At 31.7% G+C, this 22,752-nt stretch overlaps 1 protein-coding gene across 1 annotated transcript in view; it reads left to right on the forward strand.

Moving 5' to 3' along the window:
- The window catches only part of LOC127730452 (ceramide kinase-like), a 33,238-nt gene extending 11,648 nt beyond the window's left edge, over positions 1-21,590 (forward strand). Inside the window, exons 7-12 of the mRNA XM_052238885.1 lie at positions 6,128-6,280; positions 6,757-6,862; positions 7,544-7,605; positions 9,361-9,566; positions 11,877-12,070; positions 13,008-21,590. Of these exons, the coding sequence (XP_052094845.1) occupies positions 6,128-6,280; positions 6,757-6,862; positions 7,544-7,605; positions 9,361-9,566; positions 11,877-12,070; positions 13,008-13,119 (833 nt within the window). The 3' untranslated portion in view covers positions 13,120-21,590. The remainder of the gene's footprint in view (positions 1-6,127; positions 6,281-6,756; positions 6,863-7,543; positions 7,606-9,360; positions 9,567-11,876; positions 12,071-13,007) is intronic.
- The last annotated feature ends 1,162 nt before the right edge of the window (positions 21,591-22,752 follow it).

Raw genomic sequence — 22,752 nt, forward strand, 5'->3', positions numbered from 1 at the left:
TTTTTATACGACCTCAAAAATTTTTTGCGGTCGTATATTGGTATGACGATGGCGTCGTTGTCGTCGTCCGAAGACACATTGGTTTTCGCACTATAACTTTAGTTTAAGTGAATGGATCTCTATGAAATTTTACCATAAGGTTAAATACCACAAAAGGAAGGTTGGGATTGATTTTGGGAGTTATGGTACCAACAGTTAAGGAATTAGGGGCCAAAAAGGGGCCAAAAATAAGCATTTTCTTGTTTCCAGACAATAACTTCTGGAACGGTGTATGGATCTCTCTGAAATTATACCACAAGTTTCCATACCACAATGGGATGGTTAGGATTTGCTTTGGGGGTTTATGGCTCAAGCCGTTTAGGAATTAGGGGCAAAAAAGGGGGAAAAACAAGGTTGTCCTGGTTAATGGACAAATACTGTAGTACAAAACATAATTTAAAACAGTGTAAGGGAGGTAATCCAAATACAATGTTTTGATTACTTCCCTTACACTGCTTTTAAATTATGTTTAAAGAAATGCATATTTATAAAGAAAGACCAGTAAAAATATCTGCAAATGTTGCATCTTTTTTTTTACAAAAAAATCAATATGAAAGATTTGACACCATATTTTAAATTCTATTATAAAATAGATTAAGTAAGCTCTATGGTAAATTTAAATGGGTAATTATGGTTGCAAATTCCATTGGAAATTTGAATTGAGATTATGACCATATCTTGAGGGAAAGAATTTTTTGGGGGAAAAAGGGGGGGGGGGGGGGTCAATTTTTTTCTCATTTCAGATTTCAGAAATTAAAAAGACTTATTCTTCAAATATTATTTTTTTTTCAAATTTCAAATATTTAAAAATTTCAAGAAGTAATCTTTAATTGCACAGTATGGCGCATTAGATTTATAAAATCTTTGACCACATTTATTTATGTGTTATGCCGAATCTAACCGTGTATTTAGATTTTTAATTTTGGGTCCAGTTTTCAAATTGGTCTACATTAAGGTCCAAAGGGTCCAAAATGAAACTTAGTTTGATTTAAACAAAAATTGAATATATGGGGTTCTTTGATATGCTGAATCTAAACATGTATTTAGATTTTTGATTTTTGGCCCAGTTTTCAAGTTGGTCCAAATTGGGGTCCAAAATTAAACTTTGTTTGATTTCAACAAAAATTGAATATATGGGGTTCTTTGATATGCTGAATCTAACCATGTATTTAGATTTTTTATTTGTGGGCCCTGCTATCAAATTGGTTCATATTGAGGTCAAAAGGGTTCAAAATTAAACTTTGTTTGATTTCATCAAAAATTGAATTATTGGGGTTCTTTGATATGCCAAATCTAACCGTGTATTTAGATTTTTAATTTTGGGTCCCGTTTTTTAAATTGGTCTACATTAAGGTCCAAAGGGTCCAAAATTAAACTTAGTTTGATTTTAACAAAAATTGAATTCTTAGGGTTCTTTGATATGCTGAATCTAAACATGTGTTTAGATTTTTGATTATGGGCCCAGTTTAGTTGGTCCAAGTTGGGGTCCTAAATTAAACTTTGTTTGATTTCAACAAAAAATGAATATAAGGGGTTCTTTGATATGCTGAATCTAACCATGTAGTTTGATTTTTTGGCCCCGTTATCAAATTGGTCCACATTGAGGTCAAAAGGGTCCAAAATTAAACTTTGTTTGATTTCATCCAAAATTGTATTCTTTGGATTCTTTGATATGCTGAATCTAACCATGTATTTAGATTTTGGATATTGGACCATAATAGGTAAATTAAAAAAAATTAAGTTCTTAGATCACATTCATTCTGTGTCAGAAACCTATGCTGTGTCAAATATTTAATCACAATCCAAATTCAGAGCTGTATCAAGCTTGAATGTTGTGTCCATACTTGCCCCAACTGTTCAGGGTTTGACCTCTGCGGTCGTATCAAGCTGCGCCCAGCGGAGCATTTTATTTTTATATTGTTCAATTTGTACCTGGGTATACAATTAAAGTAACAGTTCAAATTCAAAGTTGTTTAATTTTATCATATCTAGTTGCACAATCATATTAGTCCTCTTGTCAGAAAAAAACAATTAAATATCTGGCAATAATAAAAAAGATTTTTTTTTATATCAAAAAGGAAAAGAAAGTTGTTATATCAATTAAAATTCAATTAAAAACGACTCTGTTATCATGTTAATGAAATTAAGTATTTCTCATTAAATGATATTTAAATTTAACAGTTTTATTTAACACAGTTAAGCTTGGACATAATATAATTATATTAGTGTAATAGTCCCAGAGTTGAGCAACTTTAATTTATAAATTGAAACAATGAATATACATGGAAATATATACATTAATCAAGTAGATCTTACCAAAAGTATGTTAATGCTTGTGGAATGCATAATTTTTGTCTTGCCTTGACGGAGTGAAAAAGCGAGACATAGGTATGCTGTTTCCGGCGACGGCGGTGGCGGCGGCGTCAACAATGTATTTGTTTGTTATTAGGTCTAGTTCATGGTGAACCACTAGTGGTAGGTCAATTATATTTGGTATGCAGTTGTATTAGCATTGGCACATCTCATTACCATAGAGATTATTTGGCCCTGCCCCTTCAGTCAAGGTCTATTGACTTTGAAACTTTTCATAGTTTACATGTATAAGTTTGTGATTAGGTCAATTTATAGGGAACCACTAGTGGTAGGTCAATGATATTTGGTATGCAGTTGTATAAGCATTGGCATATCTCATTTCCATGGAGATTATTTGGTTCCACCCCCTTAGTCATGGTCTATAGACTTTGAAAATTTTGCTAAGTTAACATGTATTAGTTTGTGATTAGGTCAGTTCAAGGGGAACCATTAGTGGTAGGCCAATGTTAATTGGTGTTCAGTTGTATAAGCATTAGCACATCTCATTTCCATGGAGAATATTTGGCCCGCCCCCTCAGTCATGGTCTATTTACTTTCAAACTTTTGCTTAGTTTACATGTATTAGTTTGATTAGATCAGTTTAAGATGAACTGCTAATGTTAAGTCAATGATATTTGGTATGCAAATTTATTGGCATTTGCAAGTATCGTTTCCATGGAGATTATATAGCCCCACCCCTGATCATGGTTCATTGACAGTGTTCTCCCCAGGCCGTTTTAGCGTCGCGGTACCGCGACGCTATATTTTTTCCTGTGATGCTATAATAATTTCCGCGATGCTATAATTATTTTGAGGATGCTATTTTTCTTGTTTCTATATCCAAAATCCATGTCCTAAATTTTGAACTTTCATCTAATTACCGCGTATGATCATAAAAATTATATCACCTTTAAGTGTAATCCCTTCAAATCGGACAATAGAGGCATTTAAGAGTGATTAAATAGGTGTTAATTACCCTTTGGGTGATAACTGTTTGGATACGAATACCCCAAGCTGACACTTGTGACATGATTAATACCACGTGGTCTGTCTGCAATCGCAAATTAAGACATGGAAAAAATGTAATCATAAAACAATTCGAAATCTACGTTTTGTATTACGGAAATTCAAAGATACAAACGATTTTTCTCTTTATAAATGAGGTTTGGTCGTTTATTTTGACAACTTTCATAAAATTACTTTCTTTCTCTTCCGCCGGTACTACTTGTTAATCGAGAGCGAACATATCGGTTTTGGGCGAAATAAGTTGGCTTAAGTTTATGTTTCATCCATTTAATACATCAAAAGCGTCACATTCTTTCCCAATCTCTTGTCAAACATTGTTTATTTTCGTTAATTTTTCTTCGGCCGCCATTGACTACTTTTGTGTAAACTACCGATCGGAACCGGACCAGATATGACAAAAATCCGCATTTTTACGATAATAACTACAGATGCACAAATGGCACAGCAGACAGAAAAAAATATACCAAAAAGAGAAAACTATGCATTAACAGACTATTTGTTAGATAACTTTGTTAAAAATATCTATCACCTTGATATAAAGAAACAACTGGGACTAATTCATTGAGTACCATGAAACAATGAATTTTTAGACATGAAAATTTTTTTTTAATTGAAATTTTATTGCTTTATGATACTTTCTCTTTTTTTACTTGATATTTAGTATTGTATATATATAAAGGTTGCACTATAAAAACCATTCACTCATTCATTTAGTTGGGTAGGTAGGGTAACTAGAACCAGAGACATATATTGTATTATATGTCTCTGCTAGAACCACACATATATTGTTATATGGCCCAAGAGGAAAACAATAATTCTGTACAGTAACTATAAATGAATATAGAAAACATAAACTGAAACAACTGTTATCATGGTTATATTTTAATTGTATTCTCAGTTATGAATTGAACAATATAAACATATATACCATAAAGGAAATAGAGCATCACCGCGACGCGACAAATGACATTGAAAAAATACAGTTTATTTTTTTATGCCAAATGTGATGCTATCCAAAATATCTGGTGAGAACACTGATTGACTTTGAAACTTTTACATAGTTTACAAGTTAATGTTTGTGTTTAGGTTTGTTAAAAGGGAATGACTTATAATAAGTCAATGGTATTTGGTATGCAGTTGTATTAGCATTGGCACATCTCATTCCATGGAGATTGTTTAGCCATGTACCTTCAGTCATGGTTCATCGACTTTGAATATTTGCATAACTTACATGTTAAAGTATTGCTATTTTAATTTCAACATTTGCATTATCAAAATTACAAAAAGGTGAGACATATCTCTGTGATTCCTTTTGAGATCAATTTTCTTCTGTCAGCTGTGCCATTCATGCGTCCGTAGTCATTATCGCATGAATCCGGATTTCGGTCATAGCTGGTCGGTTTCCTATGAAATCCCGACTCCGATCCGTAGTTGTACAATAATTTGTCCAAAAATTTCAATGGCGGACGAAGAAAATTTACAAAAATAAACGATGTTTGACACGGTATTTGGAAGGGAATATGACGTTTTTAATGCAATATAAGGATAACAAATTTACTTCAGGCAAATTTCATCACGTTCTTATGAAGTAACAAGCTTATTTTGCTGAAAGTTTGAATGATTTGATGTACGCTCTCGAGTAAGAAGTACCGGAAGTGATAAAAAAATTGTCTTTATGAAAATAACATGAACCAATTTTAAAATCAATGCTTTAACCTCTTTTCTAAAGAAAATAAATCGTTTATGTCTTTGAATTTCTTTACTTTCAAATGAAAAATTGCTGTTTCATCAACTTGGTAAATGTTGAATATTGCCGATGACGAAAGCGACTAAAAGCGAGTATCATGAACAACAGGGCGACTAGATTTCGCTTTTGACGTTCGGGCAAAGCGAAGTGACGGACGGGAAAGCGACTTTGTCGCCCCAGTCGCCTGCTAGCATGAGCCCTGGAGTGTGCCATATCTTTGTACTGCATGCTTGTATTTATTCCCTTCTCACAGTTTTTGCCATGTGTTCCAAGGGTAGTGAGACCTTGTCTTAATATTCACTTTTAAACAGTCATGGTCATTTCGATACAAGCGTTGTAATAGTTTAAGTCTATATCTTTGTAGAGTCTTGTTGGGTCAACTTGATTTATTGGAGTGTATTTGTGTATTTTGCATGATATAAACAAGTGTTTCAGCAAACAGAAAGATGACTTGATAAGAATGGGTCAAACTTATCAAAGTCAGTTCATTCATTATGACATTGGTGATGTGTCCAGGTCAAAGTTATTAAAGCCAGGTTAAGGTACTTGACGTCACAAAGCCGTGATATATAATTTGATGAAGAGCTGAATAGAGTGATGCAGACAGTGGGAACACCGATAAAAGGTCATATCTGGAAGATTAAGGTCACAGTTAGTAATTATAAAAATCATTTCAGATTGAAACCTGAAGCAGGATTTTCTTTCATTGATTCCTTCTAGTTTTAAGTCTGTGAAAACTAGAAAATTTTGCCTTGATCAGCAAACACTATTTTATGTTATTCTTCTTCAATGATTTATTGTTATCTCCTGATTAGATAGGCTGTATTGTCAGAGTGGTCAGTGGCCAGTAGTGGTAGAGGTATTAGAGGACAATTATGGTTTTGATAGATTGGTAAAGATACGTCATGTGATTAGTAGATATTTAATGTAACAAGTAACATGTATCCTTATCTATATTTTCAGGTGACAATGTAGGTTTAGATGTCTGTTCAATATACTCAAATGATAAATTTCAACGTTACAGTGTCTCAATGTTAGCATATGGTTACTATGGTGATATTTTGTTAGATAGCGAAAAAAATCGATGGATGGGACCAAAAAGATATCATGTTGCAGGTAAACACTAATTTCACTTGCATTTCATCTGTTTCAAAGTGAACTGTCAAACTTAATTTTTGTATAAATATGGAGAATCTGGAACATTCATTTGACAGAAGCATCACAGTCTTACTTATACCCAAGCTTGAGGAAAGCTTCACACATACTACACATATATTGCTGTAAAAAAAGAGGAGATACCAAGGGAGCAATCAAAAATCATAATTTCAAAACCATGGCCAAAAAGAAAAACGATAACAATGACAAAATACTTCACAGAAATCTACAGTTTTTACTATGAACCATCATTCAAGTGAGGGATAGAAGCTTATTGTTATAGTTTCATAATTTTGAATTTTGCCTTAAGAGTATGCAGTACTAATTGTTAAACAATTTGTCTTTGGAAGATGGCAATTACAAACCCAACTAATTTTACTGCTTCAAGTTTTCATGGCTGTTTTGGAAATAACATGAATATTATTTGATTGTTACAGGTGCCAAAAAATTTCTTGGAAATAAGGCTTACCATGGAGAAGTCACATTTAGATTATCTTCAGACTCGGATAGTAATCCAAGAGATAAAAAGAAATGTTTAAATGAGTAAGATATGATAAATACATTGTTGAGAAAGGGGTCAATTTCATAAAAATGTGCATGAACAGAAATCCTAATATTATTTCAATTACTACTGAAAGACAAAACAGTAGAAATAAGTCATATTGTATATTTTTTCCTCTTTTCCACTTTATTCTGATCCATTATTATTTTGTTACCCATACACTCTTATTAAGTATTGATATGTGCAATATTAAGACAAGAGAGACATGTGATCATCAACCTAAGTAGTGATAAGGACTTTTGAAAAAAGAACATACTCAGAACTTGATCCAAGATAAGCCTATAGCTTGCTCATCGTTACTCTGCTATTGCTTCTTTAAGAAGCCTTCTTATTGATTTTTGGATGCCCCTTAAAATGCTTTTGTAAATTGCTTATAAATTTTCTTTAGAAAACATTGCATCGTAGTAATAAACAATTTAATAAAAGTAGTTTTTTTAAGCTTTTAAAACTGTTATAATTTTGTGAAAACTTAGCTATATCTCTGTTTGACAGGCACAGGTGAGGTAGTATGCTCTTTTTTTGAGCTCAAGAATTTTGTATGCCTTTCAAAAAATTTTAGGCTGTAAAAAGTGATATGTATCAATGATGATTTTATATAAATTCATTGACATTATGATGATATTTCACATTTCTGATACATGATCAATAACCATTTTTTGCAGGTGTAATACTTGTTGTCTGGCTGGTTCCAGGGCAGTGGATAAGCACTCCAAGATGAATGATGGTATAATATTTTGTAGAAATTAGATAATTATTAACCTACCTTAGTTCTATAGGTGTCTAAGTTTATATTATACATTTTGAGCCATTTGGAGTTCGATGATGGTACTGGATATGAATGTTACCAATCATTAATGAGGGGTTACACATTAAGTTCAAATGTCCACCTACAAGTCCTAGATCACAGATTTGACTTTAGATTTAAAATCATATGGCCACAAAATAATTTCTGGCATATTACTTAAGTCTTATTAGATATTGATAATACTTTTTTTTTAAATGATTTTCAGCACCTCAAAAGATGTATTTTGAATAAGGTTGCATTAAGACAAAGTGACAAACCAAGCTCATTTGAGGGATATTTATAATTATAAACAATCCTAGATGAATGACGGTAAATCAGTTGTTTATGGTATATAACTTTTTAATCCCTTTAAGTACTTTGATGCTTGTTATAAAAGAGGGGCGAAAGATACCAGAGAGCAGTCACACTCATAGATCGAAAACAAACCGACAAGGCCATGGTTAAAAAATAAAAAGACAAACAGACAAATAATAGTACACAAGACACAACATAGAAGACTAAAGACTAAGCAACACGAACCCCACCAAAAACTGGGGGTCATCTCAGGTGCTCTTGAAGGGTAAGCAGAATCTGCTCCACATGTGGCACCCGTCATGTTGCTCATGTTATTACAAATCCGGTAAATAGTCTAATTCGGTAGGTCACATTCGTGGTGAAAAAGGAAGTGGATTGTAATTACGACATAAGGAACCTTGACTTCATTAGATGGATATTCTCTACTATATATACTTTAGTGGACAGGAATAATCTTACCAAATATCACAGGTATTTTGAAGTGGTTCAAAAGTTATACTGTTGAAATGAAACCTGTTCACATTGTCTAATATAGAAACTATGATTAAGATGTTGACTCTAGGTAAATACTCAAATCTTGTAATCTTACTGTAGAGATTGGGAACAACAGTAAAATCCATCATTACTCTACTGTATTATGGTTCTATATGTATACCATTTTCACTTCTAAAGTTTTTATGTGATAAATCTATACCGTAGCAATACCTCATGAAACCTAGGAAACATGTTTTATGTTATTGTCATTACACTAAATCTGTTAGATGTGTACTGATTGGTACTTTAGTCTGGGAGAACATAATTTATTTACTAGTAGTTATTGACATTGAACTAGCTTTCAGTAAATGTGAGTTTTCTTAGATCAGTACTTTGTGTCTTTTGTCTTTATGTTAATTGTTTTTTTGTGATCTGTGCTGATCTGATGAGTCAAACCATTTCCAACTGATTTTAACAGTTTGTTCTTATGATGTGCTGTTACACCATTGTCACTGGTTAATGGGAGTGTTGAGAGCTCACAAACATGTTTAACCCCACCACATTCTATATGTGCCTGTCCCAAGTCCCTGTAATTCAGTGGTTTTCATTTGATGCTGTCTGTCATATTTGTTTTTCGTTTATTGTTTTGTCATAAATGCAGCTTTTTTTTTGTATGAATTGTTTCACATTTTGTTATGTAGGGGCCTTTTGTAAATGACTGTGGTATGGTTAATTCTTATTGTTGAAGGCTGTACACTGACCTATAATTGCTTCAATCCACATTATTTGGACTCAATCGGATGGTTGTCTTATTGGCACTCATACCACATCTCCTTATTTTATATTAATACATGAATTGAGTGCAAAACTTTATAAATTTGTAAATATTTTAAATATTTGTTTCAGAATCAGATGGTGTACACAAGTTTAAGGGTAAATTTATGGCTATTTGTAGTTTTACAATGTCATGTGTTTGTGCGCTGACTCCTGCAGGTGCTTCACCTTACTGTCATTTAGGTGATGGAACAACTGATCTCATGCTGGTACAGGAATGCTCAAGGTTTAATTTTTTGAAACATTTGATGAGGGTGGCTGACAGAACAGCTGATCAGGTAACTTTAATATCAAATAGTACAACCTTCCTAATATTTTCGCCAAAATTATAGATATACCAGTAATTATAATTAGATTAAAAGAACAATAGGTATTTGTTAAGATGAGGTCTTTCTGTATAGATTTAACCAGTAAAATCTTAAACCCCTCCCCCTCCCTCCCCTCCCTACACGCAAGTTTTGAGCATGGAAGTATAGGAATCACCCTTTCTGTTCTTGAGTCTAACTGTCTTTCATCTGTCTGTCTGTCATCTATTTGTCCATGTTTTTATGCAGTTTTTGGCTTAACTCATTGAAAATATTAACGCTTCATGCTGATTTTTTTGATAGATACTCACCATCCATTGGCCAGCTGTTTGTGCAAAAAAGGTTCCACCTTAACTTGAGTACAATTCTTGCCAAATTTTTATAAAACTTATATCATAGGTTTATATCAGCAATGTTTAAGACAAGTTTTAAAATCAGTGGCAATGAATTACTTTTAAAAGAGTTATGCCCCTTGGAAATATTAGTTTTATTGAAAATTGCATTATTAGCGCTCTCAAGTGTAAAATTCTGACACTTATATCATAGGTTTATATTAGTAATGTCTCGGACATGTGTGAAAATCAGTGCTAATCAATTATTTTAAAAGAGTTATGAACCTTGGAAATTTATATTGAAAATTGCATTGTAAGTGCTCTCATGTGTTTAATTCTTGCCAGATTGTTAAGAAATTTATATCAGCAATGTCTTTGACAAGTTCTAAAATCAGTGCTGATCAATTTTAATGTCCCGCCATAGGCAATGGGGGCATTAAGTGTTACCCTTGACGTCCGTCTTTCCCTCCGTCCTTCCATCCATCCCATTTTTGTTTCCGCAGTCTAACTTAAGTTTTCCTCATCCAAATTTTATGAAACTCATACAAATGCTAAGAACCCAAACATGCAGACAGAGTATAAATTTGGGCAGTGAGTCACTTGCCATTCTAGAGTAATGCCCCTTTATAACTTGGAAAATTGAAAAGCTTGAGTGGGGGCATTTGTGTCCATGACACATTTTTCTTTAATTTTTAAAGAGTTATGCCTCTTGGAAATATTGATTATATGGGAAGTTGCATTTTTAGTGCTCTCATATGTACAATTCTTGCCAGATATTTATTAAAATTAATATCAAATGTTTATATTGGCAAAGTCTCACAAAAAAAAATTTGAAAATCAGTGCCCATCAGGCCTGAGAAAGTTATTTCGTAGTGCATTTCTTTTAGACAAAAAACGCAAATTCAAAAAACAGCACCCGCTCTATCCAAAAAAGATTGTTACAATGTAGTGTACTACTTTTGGGACAAATTATATCAAAATTATAGAAAAGTCTATTGGCTCTAACTCAAAATATGGACAATTTTATGTTAACGGGGTCTGTAATTCAGTTTGACAGCTTCAGGCATGGTAATTTGTGACCTTTTCAAACTGGACCAAATCACTACTTTACCTAACAATTCATGCCCCAAATTTTGTATGCCCCCGCCGAAGCGAAGGGGCATTAAGTTTTACCCTTGTCCGTACGTCCCTAAGTTGGTTTCCGTTCTCTAACTTTAGTTTGCCTAAACCAAATGTTATGAAACTTTTTGAATTTTGGTGGCGTCACTTTTACCGTTCTAGAGTTATGCCCCTTTACAAATGGAAAAATTGCTGAATTTTTCGTTTCCGTTCTTTAACTTTAGTTTACCTCAACCAAATATTATGAAACTTATACACAATGCTTATTACCACAAAACACAGATCAAATTTGAATTTTGGTGGCGTCACTTTAACGGACCTTTAACAATTTTTAAAAGAATTCAGTTCCTTGGAAATATTAATTGTATGGAAAATTGCCTTTTTAGAGATTTCAAACCTTCATTTCTCTAAGATATTTATAAAAAGTCTTAAAGAATTTTTTTTTAGTTATTGTCCTTGGACAGATAAAATATTTGCATCGTGGGGAACAATGGAACTCTGTTCTTTTATTATATTTTGTATAACTATTACTACCTCAAGTTGGTATTTTTAAAACCTATCTGTATTCAAAATGATATACATTGTAATGTATTACCAATGATTTCTCAAATTAGATAGGTGGGAGATAACTGTGTCATCAACTGTACTAGTGCACGTTCAATTTAACATTTGAGTGTTTCTAAAAAATAAATCTATAATTTGTAATATCCTGTAGTTGTAGTCTACTCCATAGTCACTTACCTAAAGATGTACTATCACTAAAATATCCTATGTCTTAAAACCCCTAAACATTATGTATTTATTATAATTTGATCGTATTTTGTCATTACAGTTTGATTTTGACTTCATTAAAATTTACCGAGTGAAAGAATTTAGTTTTCGTCCCTTTCCTGAACATGAAGAAGAACAAAAGGAGGATACAGCATCAGGAGGAATTAAACATTCCAAACTTCCCTCATCTAGAATGAAGACAAGTGTATGGAATTGTGATGGTGAAGTTATAGCACACCCTTCATTACAAGTCAGGTCAGATTATAATCATACAGTTCTATTAGATAAAATAAATGGAATTAATTTTCTGTTGTCATGATGTTCTAATTTGTAGTCGTAAATATCCTTTTTCTACACTTTTTCTCTGTAATGCCAGAATCAATTGGTTAATATTGTGGTATTTAGTCACATCATAAAAAGTAACAAGATTTAGCTATGTTCAAATTGACTGATTTTTGCAGAAGTTGTTGCTCTTGGACAAAGAAAACTTCTAGAAAATATTAGTATTACCCACATTTTGACTTTTGTGCTGGAATAAGTTGATTACTATTTGGAATATAGTCATGTCATTAGAAGTTACAGATCAAGATTGAGTTTTTTCCTGGTTAAAGATTTAAATAGAAGTTCATATGGTTCTTGGACATAGAAAAGATCAGTGACTGCACCTTGTGATTTACCATGCCTACAATAGAAGCTGGGATTATGTTTTCGGGTCTATGCATTCATCCATTAGTATGTTTGTCTGTCCTGTATCATGTTAAAGTTTTGGTTTATTTAAGGTAATTTACCATAAAGTTATTATCATATCTAATACAAACTTAGTACATATGTTTGTTATGATATAAACTTTTTAGAATACATGCCAAATTAGGGCTTTTACTGAGATTTGACTGTTCACTGAACATACACAGTTGGTGGTGTGAGTGGGGCATGGTTCCCTATGGACATATATTCTTGTTTTGTAATGCCTGTATCAAATCAATTAGATATTTTTTTTAAAGTCGTATCATATGAAGTGACCACACAATATTGAGTCACGTTCCGGTTGAGTGATTTTGCTGAAGTTTTGTCCCTATAACATAGAAACAGCAAAATCAAACAAGTTTAATAGCAAATACTTATTATTTAACCTGCAAAAAAATTAAGTCATTGTTGATAAAAGAAATTGACACCAATTTTTTAATTTTTTCAGAGTACATTGTCAGCTTGTAAAGCTATTTGGACGAGGTATAGAAGTGATGGAATCAAAACATATGTGTACTTGTTGTTGTTCTCTAGGAGAATTACCACCAGATACTCCATGATATACACCAACATATACACAAGAATAGTATACATAGTATACATCCATGCCAAACAGTTAAAAATCATCAGTGATATGCAGGACATATTAAGTCCCAAAAAATGTTTTAAAATACAACTATGGATATTTTTATGACATAGTTTGTGGAAAAAATTACTTTGTTAAATTATTTCTAAGGTAGTAATTATGTTAATCAAGAAAAAGTTTTAAAAAGAAAAATCTGTCATCTTTGTTTGAAGGTGCTTTTTATGTTGTTAATAAATGACAGTATACTAGAAGACATGAAAGGATGAAAATGTGTATTTAAGATTAAGGTTTTTTTGGGTAAAGACAGTAAATCTTATGCTTTCAAGCCTTTCATGTTATAAATATTTTCTTTAATTCAACTATGACAAGTTTGACTTTATACTGGATGTCATTTTCAACAACAATGTGCATACATAATCACTTTTTAGATTCTCAAACCCAGCCACCATTAATTTACTTTCCAAAGTTTTAAACTTATTACTTGCAAATATTCAAATTCTTACACTTGTGACTATTTTCTTTAAATGATAAGCATGCAAAGGTCCAGAATTTGGTGATTTTAACATTAAAGTGTTAGGTATAAACAAGTAGATGTCCTTAAAAAAAAAATGCTGTTAAATCAGCTCTAAAAATCTTTAATAGGCAGAAAAGTCTATAGATACCAAAAAAATAGTACACATGAGAGATTCCTGATATTTTGGAGCAGCTGTCTAATCCTATTTGTATAGTAGCATGGTTAAGCCTTCCACCTTTACACAAATATCTGCACCTGGTTTTTTTACCTTTTTTTTAACTGAAAAGTATCGCCACTGGAAATTTTTGTAAGAAAATACTATTATTTATATTTCCAATATGTCTTATGTATTAGAGATGTTGTTTTATTCTTATTTATCCTATACCCTTAAGTTCTTTACCCCAAAAGTTATCGTCAGTTTAGTATTGGTTGATGAAATAAACTTTAAATGTGATGAGAATAGTCACAAGGGTAAAAACAAATTAGATTATATGAAATTAAATATCTTTTAAGAAATTTACATGTAAACAGTTCTTCAAAATAGTTGATGACATTACTGTTAAATCAAATAAATTTGTAAAAAAAGTTTACCATTAATTTCTTTGATCCATTGGTCATTATATAAACCCTTTTATTGTATCTGTGTTTCTATTTAAGTAAGAACAAACCACCAAAACTAACTGTAAAAACCAAATACTTGCAATTATGAAGAGAACATAAGTAGCCATTTAAAAGTGTAGGAACAAATGGTAGATAGTAAATGAAAATTTTAATAATCCATTTAGATGTGTTTCATTTTTTTTTCAATGTTTTAAGGACAATTACTCATATCATTAAGTACTAATAAAAAACATTGATTGAATGGTAGATTCTTTAATCAGTGGCCTTTTTTTTTTAATTCATGTCCAGTCTTCTAGTACATCAAGTAAAGCACTGATCTTATTGTCAGGTGAGAATTGAGAATGTACAGGTAAATATTAATTTTTAAATCCAAACTCATGATTTGTTATGTTTTAAATAATCCGTAGATATGCCAAAGCATATGTTGTATGCTTGTTTATATATTGAATTTTATTTGGAATCTAATGGTGGGAAAATTTGATGAATATGTTAGATTAATGAATTCAATTCTTGCACATTTTTTAGTTGGAATTTACTAACAAAAATTCATATGTGAGTAAAATTTATATTGATGATAAACATGTTGCATTATTTGCATCAATGAAAACATCAAATTATTTTCTAAATTACAATTTTCCCATTATACTGATTACATCAGAACACAGATGTACAAGTTTGTTATTAGACATGTATATATTTGTTGTCGTTGAAATGTATGGATCTGGTATCATATAGTATGTTATCTTATAGAGAAAAGGCTGTGATATTTTTTTATGTTCAGATTGTATACATTTTTTTTTAATATCCATGTAAATAATGACTCCGTATTTAATTTGATTACAATATTTGTGATAAGCTGTGAGTTGAAGAGTATGCTGATGTCCCATGAAACTTTCTAACAGAGAACAAAGATGTTGCCTCAATCCCCATCTGTCTGAAACAAAACATTTTCAAATAAAAGCAAAAATTTTAAAATAGCTATGGAGGAACCCTTCTACTTTTGTATGATTATCATAAATCATATGTGGACTTCAGTTTTCATAATGAATAAAAAAAGAAATGCTAAGAAAATGAGGAAACTTTGTAAAATTAACCAGGGAAAAATTATTTGAATATTACATAATGTGATAACTTCTATGGTGTTTGGGTGCTTAAGAAATGCTATTTATTTAACTTTATTTCTTTTTTTGCTGATGACAAAGTTCATTTTGCTGTCTTTTTCCTTTGTCATATCCTGTGGATTCATTCATTTTTCATAGTTATCAATTTCCATGAAATGACAATGTAATTTTAACTTAAAATTAATTATGTTAAACATATCTATTTATGCCGTTTGTAACATAATGACCCTCAGTATATTCTGAGATGTTAAAAAAACGGTTAACATTTAAATTTTCATATTTTATTTTGATTTTCTTTATAATTGTATTCCCTATGATATTATTTAATCATTTCTGATACAAGTTTGATAAAATAACATACCTTCTATCAGGCTAAAAATGGTTTCTGAAATTGTAAACTGAGAGGTACCAATGACTCTACCGATTTATTTGGTATACGTAAAAATTTGGTAGAGGAATTTATTTGCAGTGCTGTTGTTTTCTGTCTGCAATAATAATGATTTTCATGCAATAGCTTTTATTCTTGTCAACTAATAATAACTGACTGATCTTTTCCATCCTCAGAAGGTTTTCAAAAGACGATTTTTGTCAAATCTTTTTCCAGCAAGAGGCAGAATAGATTAAAAAATAATGTTACTCTTATTATGATATGAAATATTTACCTGTAATCTCATTTTGATCTGAATGTGTATGAAATATTTGCCGATAGATGCTCAGCAAACAACAATCAATCAATCATTTCTATCTTTCCCCCTTTGTATTCCATGGTAAGTTTCAATCATGTAGTGTGGCAAAAAAACTGAGATGGATCTTTGATACTGCCTCAAAGATATGAATACCAAAACTAGTTTAAAAGTTAAAAAAAAGTATTTTTATTTTCAATCTAATATTTGTAATTAAATGCTCACTTTATATTTGAAATCTGATTTGACCAAGCTCTATAAGTGTGGAGAAATCATCAACTATTGATGGTAAGTCATGCTTTCTTGATATTGTTTGATTCTTTTTCTCCACTGTTTATCATTAGAATAGATTACAAAACAAACAGAAATCATGGGAAAATGTGTGTGAAAGCTGTCTCTCTGAAGAAGCTGAGTGAGACTGGAATATTTTAGTCCATAGCAACTTTGCTATAGTTGCAGCAACAGGATGAGAAGAGGGCTTAAATAGATAGATGCCAAATAAAGGAACCTTTTTTATGACCCCCGCAACAAAGTTTTCGGGGCAATATAGTTTTACCCTTACCTGTCATTTCATCATTCCACAACGAACAGTTATACTGACTTTTTTTTAAAACATTTTCACATATTGAGCTGATTTTTATACGACCGCAAAAATTAAAAAATTTTTGGTCGTATATTGGTATGACGTTGGCGTCGTCGTCGTCGTCGTCGTCGTCGTCGTCGTCGTCGTCGTCGTCGTCGTCTGGCGTCGTCCGGCGTCGTCCGAAGACACATTGGTTTTCGCACTCTAACTTTAGTTTAAGTGAATGGATCTCCATGAAATTTTACCATAAGGTTCAATACCACGAAAGGAAGGTTGGGATTGATTTTGGGGGTTATGGTACCAACAGTTAAGGAATTAGGGGCCAAAAAGGGGCCAAAAATAAGCATTTTTGTAACTTCCAGACAATAACTTGTGTGTAAGCGTATGGATCTCTCTGACATTGTACCACAAGGTTCCATATCACAAAGGGAAGGCTGTAATTGATTTTGGGGGTAATTGCCTCAAAATTTTAGGAATAAGGGGCCAAAAAAGGGGCAAAAAAGAAGCATTTTTCTAGTTTCATGACAATAACTTGTGTGTAAGTGTTTGGATATTTCTGAAATTGTACTACAAGGTTCCATATCACAAAGGGAAAGCTGGAATTGAGTTTGGGGGTAATTGCCCGAAACGTTTAGGAATTGGGGGCCAAAAAGGGGCCAAATTAAGCATTTTTCTAGTTTCCAGACAATAACTTGTGTTCAAGTGTATGGATCTCTCTGAAATTGTACTGCAAGGTACCATACCACAAAGGGAAGGCTGGGATTGAGATTGGGGGTGATGAATCATAAGGGGGTTCAAAAAATTTGGGGGGGGGGGGGATTTTTTTTCTTTTCTTTTTTTCCTTTTTTTTTTCTTTTAAAATTTTCCATTTTAAGTTGGTTATTTCTGATTTATATTTAAAAGCAAATAATAATGATATGGTATGTAGGAGATACACACCAAACAGGATGTGTAAATTATTATATAATAAGTATTGTGCAATAGCAAGAAATTTTCAATTGCACAGTATTGCACAATAGCAAGAAATCTTCAATTGCACAGTATTGCGCAATAGCAAGAAATCTTCAATTGCACAGTATTGCGCAACAGCAAGAAATATCCAATAGCACAATATTGCGCAATAGCAAGAAATTGTCAATTGTACAGTATTGCGCAATAGCAAGAAATATTCAATTGCACAGTATTGTGCAAAAGAAGATACTTCGTATAAATTGCTTATTTCTTGATCAATTTCAATGGGGTTTTATTCTTGAATTCTTGGGGTTCTTTAATATGCTGAATCTAACTGTGTATTAAGTTTTTGGATTTTGGGACCCGTTTTTTAATTGGTCCACTTTGAGGTCCAAAGGGTCCAAAATTTAACTTTGTTTGATTTCATCAAAAATTGAATTATTGGGGTTCTTTGATATGCCGAATCTAACCGTGTAATTAGATTCTTAATTTTTGGTTCCGTTTTCAAATTGGTCTACATTAAGGTCCAAAGGGTCCAAAATTATACTTAGTTTGATTTTAACAAAAATTGAATTTTTAGGGTTCTTTGATATGCTGAATCTAAACATGTATTTAGATTTTTGATTATGGGCCCAGTTTTCAAGTTGGTCCAAATCGGGGTCCAAAATTAAACTTTGTTTGATTTCAACAAAAATTGAATATATGGGGTTCTTTGATATGCTGAATCTAACCATGTATTTAGATTTTTGATTTTTGGGCCCCTTTATCAACTTTGTCCACATTGAGGTCAAAAGGGTCCAAAATTAAACTTTGTTTGATTTCATCAAAAATTGAATTCTTGGGGTTCTTTGATATGCTGAATTTAACCATGTATTTAGATTTTGGATATTGGACCATAATAGGTGAATGTCCAATTTAAAATTTTTAAGTTCTTAGACCACATTCATTCTGTGTCAGAAACCTATGCTGTGTCAAATATTTAATCACAATCCAAATTCAGAGCTGTATCAAGCTTGAATGTTGTGTCCATACTTGCCCCAACTGTTCAGGGTTCGACCTCTGCGGTCGTATCAAGCTGCGCCCTGCGGAGCATTTTATTAATATGTGAGTCAGTATATTCTGAGATGTTAAAAAAACGGTTAACATTTAAATTTTCATATTTTATTTTGATTTTCTTTATAATTGTATTCCCTATGATATTATTTAATCATTTCTGATACAAGTTTGATAAAATAACATACCTTCTATCAGGCTAAAAATGGTTTCTGAAATTGTAAACTGAGAGGTACCAATGACTGTACCAATTTATTTGGTATACGTAAAAATTTGGTAGAGGAATTTATTTGCATAGCAACTTTGCTATAGTTGCAGCAACAGGATGCGAAGAGGGCTTAAATAGATAGATGCCAAATAAAGGAATCTTTTTAATGACCCCGCAACAAAGTTTTCGGGGCAATATAGTTTTACCCTTACCCGTCATTTCATCATTCCACAACGAACAGTTATACTGACTTTTTTTTAAAACATTTTCACATATTGAGCTGATTTTTAGTATGTGAGTCTACTATGATGAGTTACATATTGAGCTTACGTCTGGTTCCGCTCCACTGATTTTTGCAGAAATTACTGGCTTTGGACAGTTATACAGACTTTCATTCTGAAATTTCCACTCCTAAAAATGGCTTTCAAGCTTTTTTTGCAAGGAGGGCCATTCGTGTCATTTTGACAAATCTAGTTATTTCATGTTGTACATGTACTTGGATGTGTTTTTTTATACTTTAAATTTTTCTGCAGAAAAAAAATGGAATTTGTATATCAGACTGGTTTGCTTTATGCAAATTGAGCTTTTCCATTTCTTGTCTGTATCGAGCATATTATGGTGTCAAGCACATAACTGTCCAAACTTGCTGTTAATTCCCAACTGTTTAGCATTCTTTATTGACATCATATTGTTTGTGTCCAAACACAGCAAAGAAAGTTTAAGGTGCTAACTGAAAGCCAACCCGTAATGAAATTACCCTGAATCAGTTATATTTTTTCTGATAACAGTTACTGAGAAAACATTATAAGTTTTACCTTTTAACTGATCCTTGGGGGAAATGAAAAAGTTGAAATAATTTTATGCCCCTTATCAGTATTTTTATAATGATGAAAAATGGAAGGTTTTTATTCAAATATGGAAACTTGACCCATTTATATTTAGTACACTGATATTCAGATGGATATTTTTTTTCCAGAATTTTTTATTTACCTCCGGTAATAAAACATGTTTAGGCTGTCACCGATATCTTGCAAGTTAACACATATGCCTTGATTTTCACATATGTCAAATTATTTCTTCTTTTAATTGCATTTTAATGTGTAATTTACCATTTTCCCAGTTTGATAATAGGCCAAGAAGAGTAATTCAGATAGAGAATTGTAGAATCTATGTATTTAATGCAACTTTTTTTATAGAATGCTTATTTATTCTGCTTTAATCAGGATATTAATCAAGGAATTGTTTCTTGATATAGGTAACAATGCAATTTAGTGACATTGTATGTCGTTGTTATTTTTTTTTTATTACATGTAACAGTAATAGATGTAATTATTTTTGTAATTGGTTATTTTTATGTAATTTATTTGCTAAGCTATGTTTAGGTTATACATTCCTGTGTTTAATAACATCACAGTACTGGTTTATCATGTAATTTTTTGTCATCCATTTTTTATGTAGAATTAGAAGTGAAATTTTTCAATGCAATTATTAACTGACAATGCAAAATTAACAGACAATGCAAAATCCATTAAGTATTTTAAATACCATAGATTAGAAAAAAATATGTACTAATCAATGCAATATGTTGTCTTACAGCACGTACTGACACAGTTAAATAAAGTTTTCTTTATAATATAAAACCAATGCAAATGTTTTGTACTAACTACTATAGATATTTTAATGCCCTAACACAGTATATTGCTTTTTTCATTGTGGGCTGTATTATGTATCAAGAATGCAGGTTGTTGACAAAGATAATTGTAATTACCCAGTATATTTTTTTTTTGACAAAAATGCCATGGAAAAATTTATCATATTCAAACATGCTTAAGGTAGCTGGGGTGTCTAAATGTTCGACGAGTTTTTTTTTCTTAAACTTCTGTGAAAGACTTCTAGGTCAATGCAGTTTAAAATTTTAATATAAAATCTTTTGAAATTAATGAAATCACAGCTATATTTAATTGGTTATGTAGGGATAACTATTTCTGTATTGAGGAAAGAATAAACGATAGAATTGGTTAATATTCAATGAGAGAATTGCTTTTCATAAATACTTCCGAATTGAAAAAAAACCCAAAAAACAAATATCAATTATCTGCCCTTGATTTTAAAAGGATTTTTTCTAAAAATTTAAATACAGTCAATGGCACTTAATTTTTTTGATAATTTAATCCTTAAATTTCAAAATTTAGATGTTTTGTTTTATATATTGAATGATAGTTGGTAAAATATTTTTAAACCAAAAAAGTATTTTTGCAACATGCCCAGAAGGAATACTCAGAAAAAGACACCCAATCTACCTTGAATGGTATTATGAATAGCAAAAGTAACCTTTCCATTCGAATAAAAAATTCTGTTCATTTAAATATTTCCATGAAAATGTAGCACTTTGTCATTCTTAAAGTTGTATGAATGTGCCTGCATACTGTTAGAAATAGTCTATTTGGAAAACAAAAGATTATGCACAGAAAATATTGAATTAATGATAGGAAAAACTAAGTTGTAATGTATTAAGCTGAAGCAGTCATATCAGCTTTTCTTTCTGGTATATTATACTGCTTGCAAAGTATCTTAAATCTTCATTTACAAGCTTAATTTGTGTGGGCTTTACATATCTTTTGTTTCTTATGTTTTTTTTTGTCTTGATGTTTATTGTTGGTGTATGCTATTACAATTGTGAAGAGCTGAATAAAACAAATTTAAAAGTTAAATGCATTTTTATTGAAATAACTACACACAAAAAAATGAAAGTGCTATAACTTCTGCCAGATATTATTACTTTATGTGCTATTCAACTTAAGCCAGTAGAATGCCTACAGTTTGCTTTGTCTGTAGGTCCTAGGTAACACAACTGCCTTGATTACCTTCTTTGGTATACATTTTCTCATTAGAGTACCATATTAAAGGCATTCTAGTACTTTTGAGTATAACCTCAAGAGGTTGAGCCTAATCCAGAATTTAAGTCTTTATTTGCTGCTGCATATGATTTTTTATCAGCAATTTGTTTATTTTCCCTTTGATCTTACTGCCTAATATTTATATTATCATGGACAGGACCTGGTGCTTGAAAAATATTAAGCAATGACGTCATGGATAAGTGTAGTAACGTCACATGTTCATTTCTATCTGCTTCAATTCATCCATGAATGCGTAGAAATAGTTTTGCTAATTATTTCATTTTATTTCATATTCTCAAAAAAAAACCAAAAAACATATTGTCGTCTGTTTATGTAGTTCATACGTGTTTCTCGTTTCTCGTTTTTATATAGATTAGACCGTTGGTTTTCCCGTTTAAATGGTTTTACACTAGTAAATTTTGGGGCCCTTTATTTCTTGCTGTTTGGTGTGAGCCAATGCTCCTTGTTGAAGGCCGTTCCTTGACCTATAATGGTTTACTTTTATAAATTGTTACTTGGATGGAGAGTTGTCTCATTGGCACTCATACCACATCTTCCTATATCTATATACAGTTAAGACAAATTAGCCATAAAAAGAATAATGACATTTTATTTTATTATACTGACTTAATCAGCTGGAATATCGACTTGCCCTAGCAGGCTCTCTTGATATTCTTGCCAATAAAGTCAGTATCAAATACAAAAATGTCATTATTCTATATATATTTTGACTGACTGTTTATATCTGGTTATCTAAGTGGTAGTATCATGTGGCACTTTTTTTTCCCAAAGCTACACTTATCTTGAACACCAGATGGAAATTGTCACTGATGTTCATATAGGCATCTTGGTCTACTGGTAAAATATGTTAACCCTCATGTTGTTGTTCTCTGATTTATTAGCATCTTGAGCCTGTGAACACTAAGGTTTAGAGTTTTGAACCCTGCTTGTAGCAGGTGGGCTGGACTCTGATATT

This window comes from Mytilus californianus, unplaced genomic scaffold (genome assembly GCF_021869535.1).
Source record: "Mytilus californianus isolate M0D057914Y unplaced genomic scaffold, xbMytCali1.0.p SCAF_1, whole genome shotgun sequence".
Classification (NCBI taxonomy): Eukaryota; Metazoa; Mollusca; class Bivalvia; order Mytilida; family Mytilidae; genus Mytilus; species Mytilus californianus.